Source organism: Poecilia formosa, unplaced genomic scaffold, assembly GCF_000485575.1.
Source record: "Poecilia formosa unplaced genomic scaffold, Poecilia_formosa-5.1.2 Scaffold47, whole genome shotgun sequence".
NCBI classification, from domain to species: domain Eukaryota; kingdom Metazoa; phylum Chordata; class Actinopteri; order Cyprinodontiformes; family Poeciliidae; genus Poecilia; species Poecilia formosa.
In genome coordinates, this window is record NW_006799986.1 from 1,063,834 (window position 1) to 1,087,328 (window position 23,495).

At 40.3% G+C, this 23,495-nt stretch overlaps 1 protein-coding gene across 1 annotated transcript in view; it reads right to left on the reverse strand.

The window, feature by feature from the left end:
• Positions 1-3,213: 3,213 nt before the first annotated feature.
• Positions 3,214-23,495, reverse strand: part of LOC107836263 (collagen alpha-1(XVIII) chain-like) — a 49,196-nt gene continuing 28,914 nt past the window's right edge. The window contains exon 5 of the mRNA XM_016671575.1: positions 3,214-4,350. Within this exon, the coding sequence (XP_016527061.1) occupies positions 3,728-4,350 (623 nt within the window). The 3' untranslated portion in view covers positions 3,214-3,727. The remainder of the gene's footprint in view (positions 4,351-23,495) is intronic.

Here is a 23,495-nt window from a genome sequence, read left to right on the forward strand (position 1 = left end):
CAAACGTCTTGTAAAAATATCCACTTGAGTTGTTTGAATGCGGTCCAGGTTCAGAGGCATTCAGGTTCGCCTCGCCTACTGCATGAATGGCAGCCAACAATAAACAGTCATTTGCAGCGAGCAGAGCAGATGTTTGCTCAGATAAACTCAGAATGGGAGACCTGCAGAGTCCCACACGTCCTCACACGTCTCAGCTTCCCATGAGCTCATTCAGGACAGACGTTTGGAAAACTGCAAAAACTGATTGTAGTTCGGCTCTTAAACGCAGCATCAAAAACAGAGAACATCCAAAACTTTTCATGCTTTGAGTAATCCAGAGGATTCCCGTCTCCTCTCTCCCAACTCTTTCTTCTACAGTTCACACTTGTAATTAACTTTAATACTTCTACCAAAACATCATATTTGGATCTTGTTGGAAACTTTCTAAACCTGTCATTAGAGGCAGCATCGCTCCTGCAGAACAGATGTGCTCTCCTTTTACATGCAGGTTGGCAAAAAGAGACAAAATGTTTCCATGAATCTGTAATTCTCGTAATTTTCCAGATGCTGCAATTAGAAAATTTCGACCAGTTTGCACAAGAATTTGCAACAGAATCTGGTTCGATGAACGTGCAAACCCGCTAGCAACACAAAAGTATCATCATTAGCATTTTAAGTGCAATCTGAATTCAGGTCCCCATAATGGCTGCTGTTGAACAATGGCAGCTTCAAGGTCAGCTGAGCACCAAAAATAAAAGAGCTGCTGATGAAAGGAGCTGCTGGGTTTATGGTGACAGTTTGTCTTGTCAGGCAGGCTGCCTACCAACCAGGAAAGCAGCTCTTTGTCTCTAAGCGGCATTCCAGCACGGAGCGCTGCAGGTCGCGATGTCCCGTCGGCGAAGCGGCCCATACGTTGGGACGCCATGCACCGCTTTGGGAAATCAGGTCTGGTGGTAAGCTAGCAGGAGAAAAGACCTCGGTGTTTTATCTGAGAGTTTAAAGTTACGTTCAAGTCCGACACAAATCGGATTTGAATCTGAGCGGTCCGATTCCGGTCTTTTCACCAAAAGAAGAAAAAAATCTACATTGAAAGATGATGTTCTATTTTTAAAACGGATACCGAAGTATAAATTCACAAGATCCTCAATATTTCTCTTTTTATTTCATTATTGTTTTGTGCAGAAGTTATAAGGTTACCACTTCATTCTGATAATATTATGACTTTAGTCTGGTATTATTATGATCTTCATTCATGAATTATTACTTTACTCTTGTATTATAACTTTGTCTCCAATTATGACTTTATTTCCATAATATTGTGTTTATTCTTGCATTTTTTGTTCATTGTCACAAAACTTTATTCTCATAATAATATGAGACAGTAGTAATACAAGAATAGTTGTAATATTAGTGGTATAACTATTCTTGTCATATTAGTGTGTTATTATGAACAGATGTGCATACAAAGATTTTTTAATCATATCAAAATGCAAACCATTTTTGTGCAGTTTTAGCTTGTTCTCTCAGCAAATTGCCTTTTTTCTGTATGATTAATCAGTTACCAAATTAGTTGACGGTTATTTCATTAATAAATAAATCACATTTAATCCAGTTAATCATTTCACCCATAATTACATCTCTTGTATGCAGTTCTCTAAACTACATTCAGCATAACTTCCTTTCAATCTCATTTCAATACATTTGTCAAATCAAAAAAGAAAACAAAGGCTGAATCTACACATAGGAAGGAGAATCTTTTTCTAAAAGGGGTTGTTGTTCCTATAATCCACATATTTCCTTAAATATATGTAGTTTTGAAGTTAAGAGTGAAGTGAAAATGCTGGACAGCTCTCAGCCATAATTGGAAACTCAACGAGAGCCAAGTCAGAGTGAATCCCTGCCAAGAGCCGCCATGAACAACTCAACTCAGACGAAACATCATGCAACTAATCAGTCGGGTCACTAAAAACAGACGAAACAAAGACTATAGATGCAACCCGAATATGTCAATTAAGGATGAGAAAAATGGTTTCCCCCCCAGGACATCGTCTCAAACCCTCTGGGATAAATTGCAGTTGACCTTTAGACCCTGATATGAATGACTGCTCATCTTTCAAGGAAGAGGCCGGTAACCATGGAAAAACGTAATTAAAGGAGTTGTTGAGCCCTAACAATCCTGACCCCCGACGGTGATGAGATCACGCCTGATGGGAGTTGCACCAAAAAGTCCACAACTGCCTCACAGTATCCTGAAAATACACGGTTCCAGGTCACAGCTCGGCGAGCCAGCCAGGAGAGAAACACATCCGTGGATCGTCATAATCAAGATGAAGATGGAAGGTCAGAGAACGCCTCAGCGGGCGGACACCATGAAGAAGTCATGAGACTAATAACGAAGGGTGGGAGGGAAACATTAACAGACTATTGTAGCAGATTATCTTCAGTTTTTACTGAAATCAAGGTAAAATAACTTAATATTCCTCAGAGGTTAGACGCTTCAGAACCTCCTACAGTTAACAAAAATCACGCACACCTCCTCTTTGGTTAACGGTTTATTAAGGCTTTTTCCCTGCTGACAGTTCGGTAGACTCTCTTCGACATCTCCAGCTGCTGTGGTTCTCTTTCTCACTGCACTGTCAAACCAAGCAAACCCTTTGAAAAACCTGTTCCCCTCCTCGCCTGTGGGGGCGCTGCAGCAAGAACCACTGAATAAAATGACAACAAAAACTGAGCGCAATTTCCTTCTTTATGAAATGTAAACAGAACTGGAGTGGTGTCAGATTCTANCATCCATCTGTCCAACCATTTACTCATCCAATTATTTGGTAAGCAAGCCATCCATCCATAAGTTTGTTCATCCTCTGCAGGAATATCTGTATTGAGTAAGGAGTCTGGAAAAGTCTGGAATTTTGGCATGAAAAATGTTCAGAAACTTTTACCGTAGAATGAAGACATTGAAAACATGTCTGTAAAACTGCTTAGTAAATATTCAGTGAATAATAACAGAGCATCTTATCTGAAGCAGTGGAGCCCAACTGCTGAGGTCAGTATTTGTAGTTGGAATACATGTCAGCTGAGTGATGGTAATAAGATTAAAACCTGGAGCTTTGAAAGGCCGGGGGATACAGGCACATGTTTGTCGACCTGTTTCAGAATAATGGATCACATGAGAGTCATCAGATTCACATATTTATTATGGCAACAGGAAATCAAAAAAGTTCAGTCTCATCACTGCAGGAATTGTATTAGATCCTGTTCCAACTTTGGTCTAATGCGGCGTTCAGACCGAATGCGATTTGAGCGACAGGGGCGTCAGGTTTACATGCAGTCTTTATGTTGACACGCGCATTTTGTGCGTACCGAGCATTTGATACTCATCCGACGAAGGAGTTTTAAAATCTAACTTTTCCCGCTGGATCTGGAGCGTCAAGCAATCAAAAAGACTTCTCTATGTGGCGTAGTGGCCTGTAGGTGGTGTCCTACCAGGAGATGCAGGCAGCGATACGCGTTAGCAGGTTGTTAAACTGGCCTCTGTTGAGACGAAAATAGTCCTGATAGAAACTCCTGACAGTGCCAAGCTAGGTTGTGGAACTCGCCAAACTCTCAACACCTGAATTGTCTGGTGAATTCAAACACGATGCAGAGACTCCCAGTGACATACTCTTAATTTCAGTAAATAAAGCCAAGATGCTCTCTCAATATTTCATTCACCATTGTACAAAGTTACCGGGAGAGGAAATACAATAGCCTAATTAAAGAGGCTCCTGTGTGCACGCCATTTGACACGAGTCTTGACCAAAATGTCAAGCATTGGACATGTTTTACCAACCTTAAATTTGTCAGGATGCTCCCCTCCAGCCTGGCCCACGAACACCCCAGACCCTGACTCCAGCTCTAGCTCCCCCGCCGATCGCTCCATCCGCATCACCTGCGGCTCCACGTCACAGTTCAGGTACAGCATGGCTTTGTCATCCTTCACAGCAACAGCGAAGCGGTTCCAGGCGTTCGTCATGGACGGCACTCGGAACCTGGCCGCCTCTTTGGACTGCCCGGTGCCGGCCTCGCTGTAGAACAAAATGATGTTCTGCTCCGAGCCCTGAACGGCCGACAGCTTGACGCCAAGGTGCATGACCTGCTGCGAGGAGTCAGTGATGGAGAAGACGATGCCGCCGTCATCGGAGGTGGGCTTCAGGCTGAAGATGAGGGCAAAGTTCCTGTAGAAGGGGTTGGGGAAGTGGGCGCGGGCCAGCTGGCCCGTGGCGGACTCTGGGCCAAACAGGTAGGCGGGGCTGTTGTCCGGGCCATCCACCTCCGGGATCTTCTCTGGAGGAGGATCGCCGATCAGCTGCAGCAGCGTCACGCCACTGTCTTCTGAAAAACACAAACAGGAAGTCAGTCTGGAGTCTGATCGGTCATAATGCAACTTTATACTGCTGATATTACTACTTTATTCTGGATTATTACGACTTTATACTGGATTATTATGACTTTATTCTGGATTATTACGACTTTATACTGGATTATTATGACTTTATTCTGGATTATTACGATTTTATTCTGGATTATTACAGCTTTTTTGGGGCACTACATTTTTCTCATGTCATCACAAGTTTGTCTTATGACCTTTTTTCTATTATAAATTTTTGTTCATATTACTATATTCTCCTAATCTTATGGTTTTATTGACATTATTACCACTTTATTCTAGTAATATATCTTTAATTTTATTATGACTTTGTTCTCATTATAATGTGGTTTTATTCTCATAACAGTATGACTATTCCAGGGTTCCCCCCAATGTGTTATAAGCCTGGTGAGCCACCAGGCTTTTCTTGACCCCCCACGAGGCTAAGCATCCTTTTTTAATTTATTTTAATACACCAGTAATAGTGACAGCAAAGAGGAGTTAAGCTATGTTTATATATAATAAAACATCAGCAACCTTTAGCAGACGATTATCTAGTTAAAAAAGATTGACATTTTATTCTACATACAAAACCTACAGAAAGACTAATTTTATTAAGTGCACTGCTATATTTTCTTTGTTGTTGATGTTTTATTTCCACAATTTTGTCATTTTTTTACATTTTTAACACAAAAACACAGTGGGGCAATTGGTGGACTTCCATAGCACTCCTACCACCAGGCTTGGCTAGTTTTCTGAGGGAAAACCTGTATTATCTTATTATTAATCTTGTATAATTACGACTTTTTTGTTGCATCACTTTTTTCTAATTTTATTACAAATTTTCTTTGTGTTAGCAATTTATTCTCATAATAATGACTTTAATATGGTATTATACTATTTTTCTCGCATTATGATGGTATTCTTGTGTAACCGCCTTTTTCTGGTAATTTTATGACTATTGACATATTTCTATGACTTCATTCTCGTATAACTTTATTCTGGTAATATTGCGACTTTAATCACGTATTACTTTTTATATATTTTTAAACCATTATTCTTGTAATATTCTGACTCTAATCTTGTATTAGTACAACTTTTTTGTTGAACCACTTTTTTTAATTTTACAACTTTATTGTAATATTCTGACTAATCTCATATTATTATGACTTTATCTTCACACGAGTTTTCTCTCATTATTTTGTGACTTCACTGAGACGCCATTGTCTGGAGAACAGAAACAGGAAGTGAGTTTGTTGGCCCAATCGGACCAGGTTTGTGTTAGAGAGGAGGGCTGCATGGCAGAGTTTGGTGTTAGACCACAAACTGTACGGCTGCGGGTTGAGGACGAATCACAAAAGCAACACAAACAACATTTATTAAAAAGAATCACAGACAAATCACTCATTATACTTTAGAAAACAAAATGCAGAAACAGAGCCGAAATCTAAATGAACCATCAGAAAAATGGCAAAATGATGTAAAAATTAACACATCCATCTGGTTTCACACACAATGAAGATCTGAGTGATTGGAAATTATGAACTGAAGCCACATTTAAAGTCGTAAAGTTTGACCAAGGAAACTGAGTTTCACTTCTGTTTGTGAGTGCAATGTAACAAAATATGAAAAAGTTAAAAGTAAATTTTCTACTACAAACTTTTATGTATGTAGCCAAATATAATGGATGGGTTTTCCAAAAGTCTGTTTTGGGTAAAAACTCGCTACATGTTTGTGGCATGAAAAAATAAAAATAAAGACAAGACCAAAAACAAAAGGCCAACTAAATGCTAACTCTGCTTAAGAAGATAAACTTTCCACAGAAAATCTCACTCTAAAAAAAATCACAGAAAAAGCCCAATTTGTACCATGTGGGCCACACAAAACTAATTCAGGGGCCACAAATGGCCCCCAAACCGCACTTTGAACAGCCCAGGTGTAAAAGGTTGGTGGATATTTATTCTTTTACACCTGGACTCTAAGAGCCATTCCTGACTCATTAAACTACAGAAATAAACTGTTCCCCTTTCTTCTAAATGATGTTTTTCCTGTACTGAGAGGAAAAGCAGAGAAATTACTGTTTTCGGACCGTTTTCGGATCGCGTGTGACGTATTTTTGGAGCTTTGAAGACGTGTTTCGGTTTCACCACCTGACGGGAAATGAGTGTCTGTGTCGCTGCGTTCAAAGCCGCCCCGCAGCCACCAGAGCAGGAGATCGGCAACTCGGCTGTTGGCTTTGTTCAGACGTAAAACGCTTAGCTGGAGCCCGGATCGTCCTCTCTGCTGTGAAACCGTAAACATCAGCTGCGATCTGTCCGAGGAATAAAGACGCTTTGATTTGAATCGGAGCTGACAGAGAGGTCAGTCAGGACGGCGATAAAAATCCTTCCCGCTACGCAGATGTTCTCCGCTCCATGTTTGGCTGCTGAGGGACATGATTGTACTGCGTCCCGATTTAAATACAGTAAAAAACATTACAATGAATTCATCTTGTCACATTGGAAAAAGTGCTGCAGATCTGAAATAGAGAGCTTTGGAGATGTTTTTACCGCTTTTACCATCGTGGTCGCCATGAATGTGACAGTGACTTCGGTCGCTGTCCAGCATTCTTTGTCCCAGTAGGTTTAAACTTTATAAATATCGCCATGACCTTAAATATCATGATGGCGCATTAGAGCCAGGTTAAGAAAATAAAGTCACATTATGAGAGTCAAAATAATAAGAGAGAAATGTCGTTCAACAGTAGTTATATTATCTAAATAAAGTCCTAATATGAGAATAAAGTCATTATCTGAATAAAGTTGTAAAATTACCAGAAAGGTTACCAAAAAGTCAAAAATATAATGTTGTATGACAGTAAAGTTATATTGCTAGAATAAAGTCATACTAATATTCAGTTGTATTATCTGAAAATAGTCATAATACAAGAATAAAGTTATAATATTCCCTAAATAATACAAGAATCTTTTTAAAATGTGCTGTGAAAAAATCTGTTGAGCGAAATTTTGTGCAAATTTTCCAATTCTGTGGAATTTAATTTGGAGTTGAATTCCACAGAAAAATCCAGGAATAGCTGCAGGTTCACGGCTCTGATGGACTTAACTGGTGTTTATTCTGTATTTATGTTTAAATCTTCCACCACACTGGAAATGTGCAGAAGCCACAGTTTTGATACTTTTCTCTGTTTTGTGTTTTTAACAACCACTGACATTAAATTTATTATTTATTAAAATGTTATTATCACGACTGGAGAGCCTAATCGGATCATGTTCTATATTTATGTCTTTTAGAAATATGGTGATATTTTTGCACCTCTACCGGCTGATACTACTGAAATCTGAAATGCATTTATTTTAATTCAACTACTAAACGTAGGAAACATGAACATGTAAACGGAGAAACAGAAAATGAATTACAAGATCATCCAAGAGTTGGTTGATGCTGCTTTGGTGCTGGCTTGCTGATTCGCCGTATTGCTAATTATCAATATCTCATCTTGACAAACGTCTTGTAAAAATATCCACTTGAGTTGTTTGAATGCGGTCCAGGTTCAGAGGCATTCAGGTTCGCCTCGCCTACTGCATGAATGGCAGCCAACAATAAACAGTCATTTGCAGCGAGCAGAGCAGATGTTTGCTCAGATAAACTCAGAATGGGAGACCTGCAGAGTCCCACACGTCCTCACACGTCTCAGCTTCCCATGAGCTCATTCAGGACAGACGTTTGGAAAACTGCAAAAACTGATTGTAGTTCGGCTCTTAAACGCAGCATCAAAAACAGAGAACATCCAAAACTTTTCATGCTTTGAGTAATCCAGAGGATTCCCGTCTCCTCTCTCCCGACTCTTTCTTCTACAGTTCACACTTGTAATTAACTTTAATACTTCTGCCAAAACATCATATTTGCATCTTGTTGGAAACTTTCTAAACCTGTCATTAGAGGCAGCATCGCTCCTGCAGAACAGATGTGCTCTCCTTTTACATGCAGGTTGGCAAAAAGAGACAAAATGTTTCCATGAATCTGTAATTCTCGTAATTTTCCAGATGCTGCAATTAGAAAATTTCGACCAGTTTGCACAAGAATTTGCAACAGAATCTGGTTCGATGAACGTGCAAACCCGCTAGCAACACAAAAGTATCATCATTAGCATTTTAAGTGCAATCTGAATTCAGGTCCCCATAATGGCTGCTGTTGAACAATGGCAGCTTCAAGGTCAGCTGAGCACCAAAAATAAAAGAGCTGCTGATGAAAGGAGCTGCTGGGTTTATGGTGACAGTTTGTCTTGTCAGGCAGGCTGCCTACCAACCAGGAAAGCAGCTCTTTGTCTCTAAGCGGCATTCCAGCACGGAGCGCCGCAGGTCGCGATGTCCCGTTGGCGAAGCGGCCCATACGTTGGGACGCCATGCACCGCTTTGGGAAATCAGGTCTGGTGGTAAGCTAGCAGGAGAAAAGACCTCAGTGTTTTATCTGAGAGTTTAAAGTTACGTTCAAGTCCGACATGAATCGGATTTGAATCTGAGCGGTCCGATTCCGGTCTTTTCACCAAAAGAAGAAAAAAATCTACATTGAAAGATGATGTTCTATTTTTAAAACGGATATCGAAGTATAAATTCACAAGATCCTCAATATTTCTCTTTTTATTTCATTATTGTTTTGTGCAGAAGTTATAAGGTTACCACTTCATTCTGATAATATTATGACTTTAGTCTGGTATTATTATGATCTTCATTCATGAATTATTACTTTACTCTTGTATTATAACTTTGTCTCCAATTATGACTTTATTTCCATAATATTGTGTTTATTCTTGCATTTTTTGTTCATTGTCACAAAACTTTATTCTCATAATAATATGAGACAGTAGTAATACAAGAATAGTTGTAATATTAGTGGTATAACTATTCTTGTCATATTAGTGTGTTATTATGAACAGATGTGCATACAAAGATTTTTTAATCATATCAAAATGCAAACCATTTTTGTGCAGTTTTAGCTTGTTCTCTCAGCAAATTGCCTTTTTTCTGTATGATTAATCAGTTACCAAATTAGTTGACGGTTATTTCATTAATAAATAAATCACATTTAATCCAGTTAATCATTTCAGCCATAATTACATCTCTTGTATGCAGTTCTCTAAACTACATTCAGCATAACTTCCTTTCAATGTCATTTCAATACATTTGTCAAATCAAAAAAGAAAACAAAGGCTGAATCTACACATAGGAAGGAGAATCTTTTTCTAAAAGGGGTTGTTGTTCCTATAATCCACATATTTCCTTAAATATATGTAGTTTTGAAGTTAAGAGTGAAGTGAAAATGCTGGACAGCTCTCAGCCATAATTGGAAACTCAACGAGAGCCAAGTCAGAGTGAATCCCTGCCAAGAGCCGCCATGAACAACTCAACTCAGACGAAACATCATGCAACTAATCAGTCGGGTCACTAAAAACAGACGAAACAAAGACTATAGATGCAACCCGAATATGTCAATTAAGGATGAGAAAAATGGTTTCCCCCCCAGGACATCGTCTCAAACCCTCTGGGATAAATTGCAGTTGACCTTTAGACCCTGATATGAATGACTGCTCATCTTTCAAGGAAGAGGCCGGTAACCATGGAAAAACGTAATTAAAGGAGTTGTTGAGCCCTAACAATCCTGACCCCCAACGGTGATGGGATCACGCCTGATGAGAGTTGCACCAAAAAGTCCACAACTGCCTCACAGTATCCTGAAAATACACGGTTCCAGGTCACAGCTCGGCGAGCCAGCCAGGAGAGAAACACATCCGTGGATCGTCATAATCAAGATGAAGATGGAAGGTCAGAGAACGCCTCAGCGGGCGGACACCATGAAGAAGTCATGAGACTAATAACGAAGGGTGGGAGGGAAACATTAACAGACTATTGTAGCAGATTATCTTCAGTTTTTACTGAAATCAAGGTAAAATAACTTAATATTCCTCAGAGGTTACACGTTTCAGAACCTCCTACAGTTAACAAAAATCACGCACACCTCCTCTTTGGTTAACGGTTTATTAAGGCTTTTTCCCTGCTGACAGTTCGGTAGACTCTCTTCGACATCTCCAGCTGCTGTGGTTCTCTTTCTCACTGCACTGTCAAACCAACCAAACCCTTTGAAAAACCTGTTCCCCTCCTCGCCTGTGGGGGCGCTGCAGCAAGAACCACTGAATAAAATGACAACAAAAACTGAGCGCAATTTCCTTCTTTATGAAATGTAAACAGAACTGGAGTGGTGTCAGATTCTAGCGTTTGGAGGATTTCTCCAAATGCTAAACAAACAACCAGAGTTGTAGTCTTTCAATGGCAGATATAGTTTCAATTGAAGTTAGCGCTTTAGCATTAGCTTCTGTGAAATACTGTGTTGGTGTAGTGTGTTAACATTAGCAGAACAACTGTGTAGGATTAGTGTTTAAGGGTTAGCATAGCTAACTTTTTAGCTAGCAGTATCCACACTGCCATTAGCTTTCTGTGTTTGTGTAGCACATTAGTGTTAGCTAACCCTTAGTGTTTATTTCTAAATGATTTTAACTGCAAAGCTCTTGGTTTGATCCACAGTGACTGGATGCAGCAGGCTAACACCTTGTGGTTTCTGGCTTCTGCAGTTTTGTGACTCTTAATATCTTCCTGAAAAAGTTTCACATCAACTCAAATATGTCTTGAGCCAGACATCTGCTGGTCGTGGAACCAGAAACATGACGTCCACTCATGTCTGTCAGTGAAGCTTGGTGTCTAAAAGATAACGCTGCTGTAAAAAGACCATCTTCAGTTCCCACTGATATGGAAGATAGGCAGAGCAAGAACCGACTTCCCACATAAAACAGTTCGACACAAAACTATAAAACCATGGATCCTCTCACATTAATCACTTGTGGACTAATCAACTGAGCCAGTCGCTCCGTACTCATGAGAGACGTGGTAATATTGGGGATTATATGACTGATTTGATCATATCTGCTAATTTATGATGTTTTCCTCCAGAAATGCAGCAGAAAAAAAGAAGCTATTAATCTGGATTACAGCTGGTTCTTAACATTTCATCCCTGGTACGCAGAAAAACGTGTTGAGGTTTGGCGATTTGGGGAAATTCAGGGTTCAACATGACAAATCCTCTCTAACTTTGTGCCCTTTACCAGGTTCTAACGTAAAGCTAACCTGTCAAAAAAAAACAAAGTGGTCAATATTCTGAACAAATAATTTTAGTAATCGATTATTCTGTTGATTATTTTGCTTATTAATCTGATTAGAAAAACCCCAGTAAAGCTTATTTTTCAAAATATTAAAAATACACAAACATCCATTTAATTGAATTCCTTTTTTAAGTAAGAAAATTTTATTTCCAAAAATGCAACAATGTAGCTTTACTTCAGTGAAAGACTTAACATCTACAGTGTAAGACTGAACTGGAGATTATTTTTTTGGATTAGTTGATTAATAATTAGATAATAAAAGGTGATTAATAGGAGACTCTTTTTGCAGACAAAAGGGTTTTTTAGTATTAAATGCAAATTGTATATATTGTTTGAATAGGTTTTGCTTAATTACTGCTCTGAGTATGTCACTTTTTTGAATCTGTATACTCCAGGTTAACGATTAATCTGATTTATCGTTTCAAAACATGAATTTAAATGTCTAATAATTACTTAAAGAATGCTTAACAGTCGATAACCAAAACAACACAGACGTCTAACTTAATTCAACTGAAAGTTCACAGAACAGTGGGAAACACTGTTAGTTTAGGGGAAGCTAAGTGTGCTAAATGTTTTCAAAGTTAGCAAAAGTGCTAAACAAAAATTATCTCCACTATTAGCAGGTACTTCTTGGAAAAGCTGCTTCAGGTTTTGCTGCTTCTTGTGTGAAATGACATTTTAATGATGTGGTTGTTGTTTAACCAACATATGGCTGCAACAAACCCAGAAAATCCTAATCTAGAAGCTAACACCAACATGTGCTTCCTTAAAGTATAAAATGTGTTAAAGTTGAAACAGATTTGAGTTTGCGGCATGTTGAGAAAATCACAAGCACATCGGAGAGAAACACAAACATGCAATAAAAGTAGTCGGGATCCAAGCTTGTTAGGCTGCAGCCAGAATATTCCAAAGGTTATTTCATCAAATGTTGACGTTGGTTTAGCTGGGTGGGGATGAGGTACTGGGAGGAAGAGGATTCTCAAACTGGTTCGAAATGAACCCAAATATAAGGTTCATTTTGCGCCAGCGGTTACCTTTCTGGTTACAAACTGACAAGCGCTGAAACCCATCATCCTCCTCATCTGGCAGAGCCTGGCACTCCACAGGGAGGCGACCCTCGTCCAGGAGCGCCCAGCAACTGTCCCGCAACACTTCGCAGAAACGCCGGCAAGGCAACGCAGGTGGCGCGGCCGCAGGGCCACACTCCGGCACCAAGAGGAGGCAGAGAAACCACTCCACGGCGTGGTGGCAGCGCGACCGCAGCAGCGGCGCCCACTCGTCCAGGAGCGCCTGGACTTCCCCCACGCTGCTGTGGTTGAAGTAATTGGGCACGGTAAAGTTTTCCCCCATCATGGAGGAGCAGAAAGGTAGAGAGGAATCTAGCTTCAAGCATTGAGAGGAACGAGTTGCAGTTGAGGATTCTGCTGGTGCCTCAACACCTACGACTGCCTGGCTAAGCTGTTGTTCCCCTACTGATGGTTGAGCAGCATCTGAAACGTGGAGTTGGAGCTAAGTCAAGTTTATTAGCATACCAAACAAGCAACAAGGCTGTTCAAAGTGCTTCACATCATAAAAATGTCATTCTGTCACCAACAAGCAAAATTATCAAGCAAATATACATCAAATATGTTGGTTGATGTTTTGAAGTGTATTTCCTCAGCTGTAAAAACACTGTTGCAGAAATCAATGCAATTAAACATAAACACCAGGATGAGTTTCTCTAATGCTGAGACATTAGTCTCTTGTCCTAGAAATGTTTTTCAGGTGACAGAAGACCGACTTTGGGACTGTCTTTATGTGGCTCTGAATGTTCAGGTCAGAGGTCATCCTGATCTCTAGTTTCCAGCTGTAATAACTGAAGCAGTGTACTGACTTCAGATCCAAATAATGACTTCAGTTTTGTTTCTGTTTAGCTGGAGAAGCACTGAAGCTAACTCTTGACTGGACGTTTCATGCTGAGCAGCTGTGGTGGATGCATCGGTGCCTGGTGTGCTGCTGTGTATCTCTGGTTGTGTGATATGAGATGCTTCTGTTGAGGAAAAAGTCTGGTGAGGTAATGGATGCTGACTTGTTGTTAGAGGCTGAACTGAAGTCGAAGTCGGTCTGTAAAATGTTTTCACCAAAGAAATCTGTTTTCTTTGTTTTGGGGTTTCAAGAGGAGAAGGACTCAAGACTAAATTGCTGAACTTTCCTTGTGAATCTTCCTTAGGAATCTTCTGATTTTGAGATTTCAAACTGGCTCCAATAACAGTGCCATGGGTATTACCTCAGATCCTGTTAGAAGAACTGATCTGGAGCCAGATTTGGATCTAAGACCCTAAACAATCAGATTCTGCATGAGAAGATGTCATTACCGGGTTTACTTCTGCGTGATGTTATCCCTGCGGTGGTTTGTCCCGCTCCACGCCCCCTCTCTGGTTGCGTCGAAGGAACTACAGTCGTCACTCGAGGACCTTCAGTGGTCTCATCCCAAGTCTGCCCAACTGTTTGGAGCACGTGTCCTTCGTCAATGATCTCTGCTCCAACTGTGGTGCTGCTCTCAGATGGAGGCTCTCCGCTACCTGTCGCAATGCCAGAACCCTCCAGTTCCAACCTGGGGGCCAACGTTGTGCCGGTCTCACTCCAGGACCAGAACCAAGCCTCGGAGTAGACCACCCACAGGGTCAGAAGGGGCAAAGCCTTAAACCAGCTCCTCATGGTGGTGTCCAACCGGATGAATCAGCCTTCCAGAGGGAACTATGACATGTCCACGCAGTCCTCACACACTCCTTCCCTCTGCTCTGTCACCACTCACACTCCAGCAGAAGTGAAGAGGAGGGCGTCCATTCAGAGGAGTGCAGAGGAGGAGGAGTGCGCCGTATTGGCTGCCTTAGTAATATTTATGCTGCTAACTCCTCCTCCTTTTGTTGCAGCAGTGAAAAGTGATCTCTCCTGCTGAGTGATACCTCAGAGTTACAGCAGCCTGTCCTTTCAGGGTACAATGCTGATGCTTTCACAGACGGCCAATTTGTTCCCGTCTTTGTTAAGTTATGCTAATTAGAAAACTATAGATATAGGCTAACGGTGATTCAGGTTTTCAACCAAAGTTATTACATTATAAACTGTGAGGACAGTTTGAGAACAGACAACAATGTCCCAGAAACTCAGCTGAAGAACAGAATCAGGCTGCAAATAACTGTCAAAACAACAGAACCAGAACTTCATGAACAAACATACAAGTTGGATGTTTAATAGTAAGAAGATGTTTTAAAATAACCGATTTCTGAACATCAGCATTAGCTTTTTGCAGTGCAGAAAGTCATGAACCTTAGAGATTAAGTTTGGTAGACTTGGTCCAAACTGTTCCATCTCCAGCTGCTGTGGTTCTTTCTCTCTGCTCTGAGTCGAACCAGCCAAACCCTTTGACCAACCTGTTCCCCTCCTGGCCTGTGGGGGCGCCGCACCAAGAACCACTGAAGGAAACAACATGAAAACCTCTGAAGACACTGAATCCTTTAAGTGTAACTGAAAACAAGACTCTGCACCCAGGCAAATTTAGAAAAAATTAACCTTAGTGGGCGGAGCCAAGAGGCAAAAGGGGCGTGGTCAGGTGAAAGAAAACCCTGTAGTCAAGTTAGCAACTTCGTCACTATAGTTAGCAACATTTATGAAAAAAACATTTACCAACAAATCTAGCAGCTTTTTTCAGTTACTGGTGACTTTTATGGTAACATCGTCCAAGCTGCAGCGCTTTAACCAGTAAGAAAATTCAATTGCAGTAGCCGACGTTCAACCCAAGGAGGGCAGCACTAAGAAGGTTTTAGGCTAAATTTTGCCGAATTAAACAAATTTTGCATTAAAGTTATACAAACTGTATAAAAACATTGACATCCTCCATACGTAGCAATTTACAGTTTTTCTGCAACAAAAATTTCATTTGGAGTTTCAATTATACTTTAAAACTGACAAATCTGTAAAAGGTAGATTAATTTTCATAGCACTGGAACTTTATGATGATCTCCATGTTACATTCTTAAATGGTAATATCTTTAAAATGGTCTGTTTTGCCAAAAGTCCTAAGAAAGTTTGGTGAGCTTTTGGTCATTTATGGTTGACGGATTGCCATAAAGCCTGTTCAAGAGAAACGTGTCAGTTATTCCTTCAGTTGATTGTTTCAGAACCTCCTCAATAATCCAGGATTCGCCTTCCTGCCCAAACTGATCTCTTATGCCACCTGTGGGTCTGTTTGACAGAGACCCTCCACAGCCACTAACGGTCGCTGGGCGATAAAAGCAGAAGTCTGTCTTTTCCATCAGAGTAGTGGGCTTTAACAGAAACAAAGGTTTAAAGTCATTGATTGAAAAGCAGTCAACTTTTGTCTCTTATGCAGATGTTTTAATGTCAGGTTGACAACTCTTCGTTTTGCGTCTGCAAGGATTGTGTTTTTGTAGGATTAGATAATTATGTTAAATATTTAATTGTGAAGGAATGTTTTTTTTGTTTTCTTGCGCCTTACAGAAAGCCCCTGAATTGCTGATTTAGATAGAAAAGCTGCAGGTTTTTGTGGGGTCTGTCTGGAGAATGATCTCAGTTTGCCCTCGGGGCGAGAAGGATGCAACCCTTCAAAACAACCATCACTCATTGTAAAACTGCCAAAACGGGACAATTTGATTACAACTGTGGACTTAATGACAACTCCAGGAGGCAAAAGGACTTTCTCGAGTTAGCCTTCAAAAATGCCTTTCAGTAGAGGACCAATTTCAAGCCTCATTTGAAGATTACTGTAAACTTTAGATGGCAATTCCCTTCTGGTTATCTTACATTTAATCAAGATGTCTTGAAGTTTAAAATAAACTAGAAACTTTACCAATTTCCAACGTAGCCAACCAGGCATGGGTGGCCAAACACACCTTTTGTCAACTTGGCAAAAGTATTTAGCAAAAGGTTTGCTTGTCAGCAGTAATTGCAGTTTAGGAAGAAGAAAAAACTAAGCAGAAACATAAATTACATCTGAAGACGTTTGTACAACGTCAGTCTGCATCTTTTAGCGCATGTAATCTCCAGACATCAAACACAGAACATTCTTTACGGAGTTTGTCAGAAATTATGTGGCTGTTTTCAACGTTTCTTTCATCTCTCGTTGCGCTAATAAAGAGTCTCCTTAAGACATGAAGAAGAACCGACTGGAGGACTTCCTGTTTCAAAGTGCTGTCGCACCGTTAATTACAGCTTGAGGGGTTCAAAAGTTGGGACTGTGTGTTTAAGGCTGGAGAAAAAGGAATGGGAGAAGCTGAAACTACAGCTTTCTAGGCAAGAACACGGAAAGAATGAGAGGGTTGGTTGGTAACTATGGAGGGCTGATCATGCTAAAACTGGCAACTATAGAGATAAATAAATGGCTTTATAAAGTACTTGATGTGTAAAATATTGCATCCAAAAAATAAAAAGTTAAATATTACTATTATTAAATTTTACAAAAGTGTGAAAAGAAAATATTAAATAAAAAATAAATATATGATTTTAAAAAATTACAGTAAATAACCAAGAAATACAGATTGTGAAGAAGTTAGTAAGGAAATAAAATGACAATAAATAAGGAAATATTTTAAATAAATAAAACAAGATTGAACATTAAATAATAGTGATAATGTTAAAATAATACTGTTGAATATTATTTAAAAATATATTAATCTATGTCACAATGTATTATCAAATAAACTGGGAAAGATTTTCTGTTTTTGGATACAATATTATTCACATTAGTTAATTTATGAAGCCATTTATTTATTACTATATTTAATGCCAATTTTGGCAGGCTTAGTCTTCCGTAGTTAAATATGAAGTAGAATAGTATCAAAGTGTCATTTAAGTGTGATAATGTAGCATTTGTTAACAAATTCAAAAGCTAATACGTTACTTGTTTTCCTTTGGGTTACAGACATAGAGCAAACTAAAACATCTTTCTGTCACTTTTTGTAATGTTTAAGAAATCCTAAAGATGGGATGAAATTCCAGCCGTGTGTCTGTCCTCACAGAAACAGACAAAAGGATGCAACCCAACGCCAGGAATGAGTCCATCAGAGAGCAGGTGGCTGATCGACTCACTGCAGCACCAACATCCCTGCGATTCCCATATCCGATTTCACACCCGGAGGGTTCATTTCAAACACTCTAAATTTAACTTCAGTGACTAATTTAAGACCAGAACAGCTTTAAATAACGAACCAGGAAACTGGGAAGCTTGAATTGCTCCACTGAAGAGTAGCAACACAAAGGAAATGGTGCGGTTTTCCCTTTAGGGCAGGAGGAATCACTGGAGCGCTTTCTGGTAGACACATTAGCTTTGAATATTTCAGGAAAGTAATTCATTGTTTCTCTGAGGGCAACTGGTAAATTCAAATAACAAACCTGTATATGTGAGAATCAGGAAGTTTAGTGAACGTAGCCTGTGAATTATGGGTACATTTTGGAAAGAAACTCTCTAGCTCTGAGAAGGTAATACTTTACTTATATACTTCATTTCTTCAGGCAAAAATGTGATTGCTGGGAGTAACAGCAGCAACACATTCAACAGAAACCATAACCATTTCCACTGCTGCCAATCTGCTAGTAGCGCTTTAGCAATTTTGCTAACTTGGAACATTTAGCGCACTTAGTTTCCCTTGATTTAATTTTTCTGGATTAATTCTAAAGCGCTAATTCATGCAGCTGCTTTGTAAACTTTAGTTGGGCTCCTTTAATGTTAAGTTCCAGGAAAGTAGCCTGAAGGTTCATTTTAAGTCCAAATGTAAGCTCTGGGTACATTTGGACCAGGAAACATAAAACTTTAAAGGGCACTTGTTATGCAAAATTCACTTTTTGCATGTTTCTGTACAGCCGGTTGTTGGAAAAGAGTTAAATGTTTTTTAGTGTCTGGAAAATGAGCCATTTCAAAAACATCCCAAACGTTGAGTCACGTTCCACCGTTACCTAGCAATGGTGCCCAGCCGCGTTACCCTGGGTTGGAGCAACCCACGAGGAGCTCCAGCATGTTTGGTCAGCTGGTTTTACCACTGTATGAACTGTATAATGGCTGCTGGAAGAGACAAGTGTCTTACTATTCAGAAACAACTTGCTGCATTCTTGTTGGTTGTACAGGAGGCTCTACTAATGCTTTTAAAAGACGTATGGTTGTATAATTCCTCATTTGTTTGCAGCCATTTTCCTGTGTGAGTGTAAACGGTGGGTGGGGGGGGGGGCGTGGCCAGCAACAGCTTATTAGGATTTAAAGTGGCAAAACGCCCTAAAACACATAAAATCTCATTATAATGGGATTCTTCTTTGCACAGTAATTTTGTGTAAAGTAATGAACATGTTTCCCATGTACCCATCCTAAGCAGCAGATTTCAGGTAAAACAGACCATAATAACCCAGCCTGAGCTGCAGCGCGGCCTCCATCAGCTCCAGCTTTTAGCTGCACCCCTCCCCGCCGTGCTCATCACGTTGAAAGACCCTAATTTAAACGACATCTCGTCTTCCATCTCTCAGATCTCTGGGCAGTGAATGTGTGTCACTGAGTGTGTGCGACAGCCAGAGAAAGAGGAGCGGGGGGTTGTCTAACAGAATGGAGGTCACGGGGTCACGGTTATCGCGCTCCGAGGGAAAGGGTTCTGGTTTCCCACAGATGGAGACTCGTCAGGCCTGCAGGGGCAGGTTCTGACGGGGCCACTCCGCCTGAGGGATGAACGTGCCCCGGTTAGACATCAGGCCATCAACTGTTACACTTTCCCAGAGAAAGTCGAACAGTAAACGGAAGACATTGAGAAAAAAAACATCCACCCTTTGAGTTACATCATTTGGTAAATTTAAGTGCCATGAAGAGTTTCAGGCCACATTTTCCCACAAATATGTCCAACAGTACTGACTGTTTTCTAAAATCTCCAATAATGTTGATTAGGGACAGGCCCAGAGTGCAGTCAGCCCGGTATGGCCGCGGTTCCCTCGCCTTTCTCAGGAATGTGGCTTTCATGTTCTCAGTGAGAAACTCAAGGACATTCCTGGAAAATCTGGTGGCTCTAAAATGTCTGCCGTAGTATTCTGCGTTATTTCTACGTCACAGAAGTGGATTTGAGTATTTGAGTTCTGCCGAGGCCACGATTCCATACCGTTTGTAAAGTTACTCAGTCAAAATAAACAGCAACAATTTGGGTTATTTAGTCTGTTAGAAGAGGAAAAAATGGCCGTTCTTTTTAAAATGTCCTAATTTCACAAAGTTATTCATTCTATTATAAATGTCACAGTTTCAAACTAAATATTTAGCTCTGTGCCAGCTAAATATTGAGTTTACAGAGCTAGCTCAGAGCTAAACATTTAGATAGTATCCATAATCAATTGCCTTTAGGCAGAAGTCAAGTCACTCCAGTCGGAGTTTAAGAGATTTGCAAAGTTTTGGTACTAAACTTACAGCTCTTAGCAACAGAATTCAATATTTAGCTCCATATGAAAAATATTTTGAAGCTGCATTTATTTGACATTTAGTTTGAAGCAAAATATTTAGCCTGCTAATTAAAAATTTTGTTTTAAGCAAAAAGTTTGATTAATTAAATATTTAGCAGGAAGTGGAATATATAGCTTTGCTAAATATGTTAAAGGAAAAACATTTAGCTTGCTAACTGAATATTTAGTTTGAGGTTAATATTTAACTTATCTAAGCATTTAGTTTTAATCTACATATTTAGCTTCAAATGAAATATTTAGTTGGGTGTCAAACATTTAGCTTGCTAACTAAATATTTAGCTTGTTAGCTGTTCTTTTTTGTTGTTTATTCTTCCATCTAATATCTTATAATACTGATCTTGTTGTAAACTGCAATTCTTCTAAAAATCTTCATTTTCCAATCAAGTGTTTTGTAAGAACTGCTTTTTAAACCAGAGTCCCTTTCCAACGTCGCTGATAATGTCTGAGTTTGTGCCGTTCGTTGTTTAAATGCATGAGAATGCCTCTGCTGGTTGGTTAAAGCTCGGCTCCATCAGTCAACCGAACGTCTGCTGCAGATCGAGCCTGCAGGCTTCCTGCTCAGACAAGCAGCAACAGCCTGGCTGTCACTCTCTGCGAGACGCATTCCTTAACAATGGGAAAACGACGCCTGCGGCGCAGAAACAGCTACAGTGTCAACCAGAGTGGATCTGCTGGATCTGTGTTCAGCCTGTGAGACTCAGCGTTTTACTTTAACCGCTCTGATCAAGATGTACGTCTCAATGTAAACCCAAACACTCAAGCAAATAAATCATTACAATAAGATTAAAATACCACAAAAATCCATCGCTGCCTTTTAACCTCCAAGGTTAAAGATTTAATCAGACCTTTTGATTTATGAGTGTTTATTCACACAGGTTGGATTTAAAAGCTGACAGTTCCAGACATCATCAGCGTCAGACTTCTGTTGTGGTTCCTGGATTTATTTATAATAACAGCAGGAAATTAAATCTGCACTGCAAAAACACAAAATCTTACCAAGTGTTTTTGGTCTAGTTTCAAGTGCAAATATCTTAATACACTAAAAATGAGACATAAATAACTTAGAAGTAACTTTTATTTAAAATATAGGAGCTTGTTTTAAGTTTTGCTTCATATTGCTAAAAAAACATATTAGTTTCACTGGCAGATAATTTCACTAATAACATAAGAAAAATATGTGAAAAATGTCTCATCATAATCTGCCGATGAAACTTGTGATGTTTTAAAATCAATATCAAGCAATTATTTACAGAAAACAGGTGCTAAACTTGATTAAACAGTTTAATGATTTTACTGCTCTCAGAAAGGAGCTGCAGAAACAGAGACGGGAAATGGCGCCCTCTGCTGTTCATAATGAAACAAACATCCATCAGCCGCCTTTGTAATCTAACCACAACACTTTTTAAAACCCTGAATCTGATGTGTACAAGGTCTTCAACACCAGAAACAACAGATTAAAATAACTGTCCTGTAAATGAGCAAATGACCAGAAGCAAGCAGCAGGTGGTGCTCTGCTGACAAAAACCCACCTGGGGAAAATCAAACAGGCCATCATGAAGCTGTCAGCAGCTGGCAGATTGGAGCCACAACGCTGCAGGAGGGAAACAAAAGGCGCCGTTTTGATTCGGTTTCCGTCTGATGCCGCTGCAGATAACGAAGTCGTTTCAGGCTGCTTGTTTTGGTCTGCGGCGCAGACCGCAAACACGCAGCGCTGAGCTGATCGGGTTTAATCTGAAACTCAGCTGCAGGGTTTCTCCTCGGTTTTACCCCAAATATCCGAACTTCTGTTCTCAGCAGGGAGATCAGCTGATCAGGTTACCGCCTGCTGCCCATCACTGCTCTGGGTAGTAAATGATTCAATTAGATTTACTGAGACTAAATGAGCCTGATGCAGGAGGCAGGAAGAGATTCACAGATTGTAACAGAATAATTTGAAATTAACAGGCAGGAAATTATTAGAAAAGAATATTAGGAAAATATGGAAGGTGATGGATGGATGGATGGATGGATGGATGGATGGATGGATGGATGGATGGATGGATGGATGGATGGATGGATGGGTGGATGCCCATACTTACTTTTTAATCTACAGAACAGAAAAAGTCTAAAAAAGTTTTAATCTTCTTCTTTCTATTGATCTGATGAAAAATAAAAATAATTTCCAAACTTCCCATTTAATCCCATTTCACCATTTAAAACAAACTGTTTCTGTTTCTGTTCTCACTGGATCCATCATTTCTCTGGTGTGATTCCAGGTTCCACCAGCAGGGGGCGACCCAGTCCCAGTGAGGTCAGCTGAGGGGTCACCGCCAGCAGGTGACTCTCAGCCAATCACAACGTCTGAACACAGGTAAAGACAAGCAGCTCCGTGTTTCTGCTGTCCTCCGTTTCCATCCTGGAAACTTTCACATTTTGATTCCTGCAGGTTTTAAAACAAACACAGAGCAGGAAGTGTTGCCGACGGCGACCGGTTCGCCGTGTAAACCCGGAGCGAGGGGTCACGGCGCCCTGACTAATCATTCACCTGGAGGAGACGACCCTCCCTCTGCAGGAATCCGGACCCGGGGTCGCCGGGGTGACCGGGTTCAAAGGGCGCGCCGCCGCCTGGCTGCACATTTACAGCCAGGAGGGTCGGGCAAAGAACGCAGCGCGTCTTCATCAGGTGAAAAGAAAGTACACCCCTCTATGTTCAGGATCTGGTTTCTAGAAGGGTCTGAAATCATTTAACTCTCATCCTGTAAATTCAATATGGAAAAGTTGAGTTTGGAAAACAATAAAATAAGTAAGTACACCCCATCTGTTAAAGCCGTCTCTCTCTCTCAGCTGCTCGTTTTAGCCCAGTTTTCCTTCCACGGAGCTTCAGTTTAGGTCTGGACTTTGACTAGGCCATTGGGACACTGGGTCAGGGTTAGGTTCCAACCATCCATCCACAACCACCTGTTCATCCAACCATTTATTCATCCAACCAAACATCCATCCACTTTTCAAGTAGTGGAGTGAAGTCTTGTCCTTCATTTCCTCTTCAACTCTTGTCTTGTCATGAACTTTGACCTTTAACCTGCTGAGACCTGCAGAGTCTGATCTGAAGCTCTTGGTTAGCTTAGATAGTTTGACCTTTCACCCTGGACAGACTGATGGGGAGCAACAGTTGCTTTTCTGAGCTCATGGCTGACATTGTTCCATGTTGGCGTTGCTTTAATATTAGAGCTCCAACTCATGATGATCAAGTAACCCATCGATAATTAGCATCTGCTGGTTAATTAATCAGGTAATCAGCTGTAATTAGCATCTGCTGGCTAATTAATCAGGTAATCAGCTGTAATTAGCATCTGCTGGCTAATCAATCAGGTAATCAGCTGTAATTAGCATCTGCTGGCTAATCAATCAGGTAATCAGCTGTAATTAGCATCTGCTGGCTAATCAATCAGG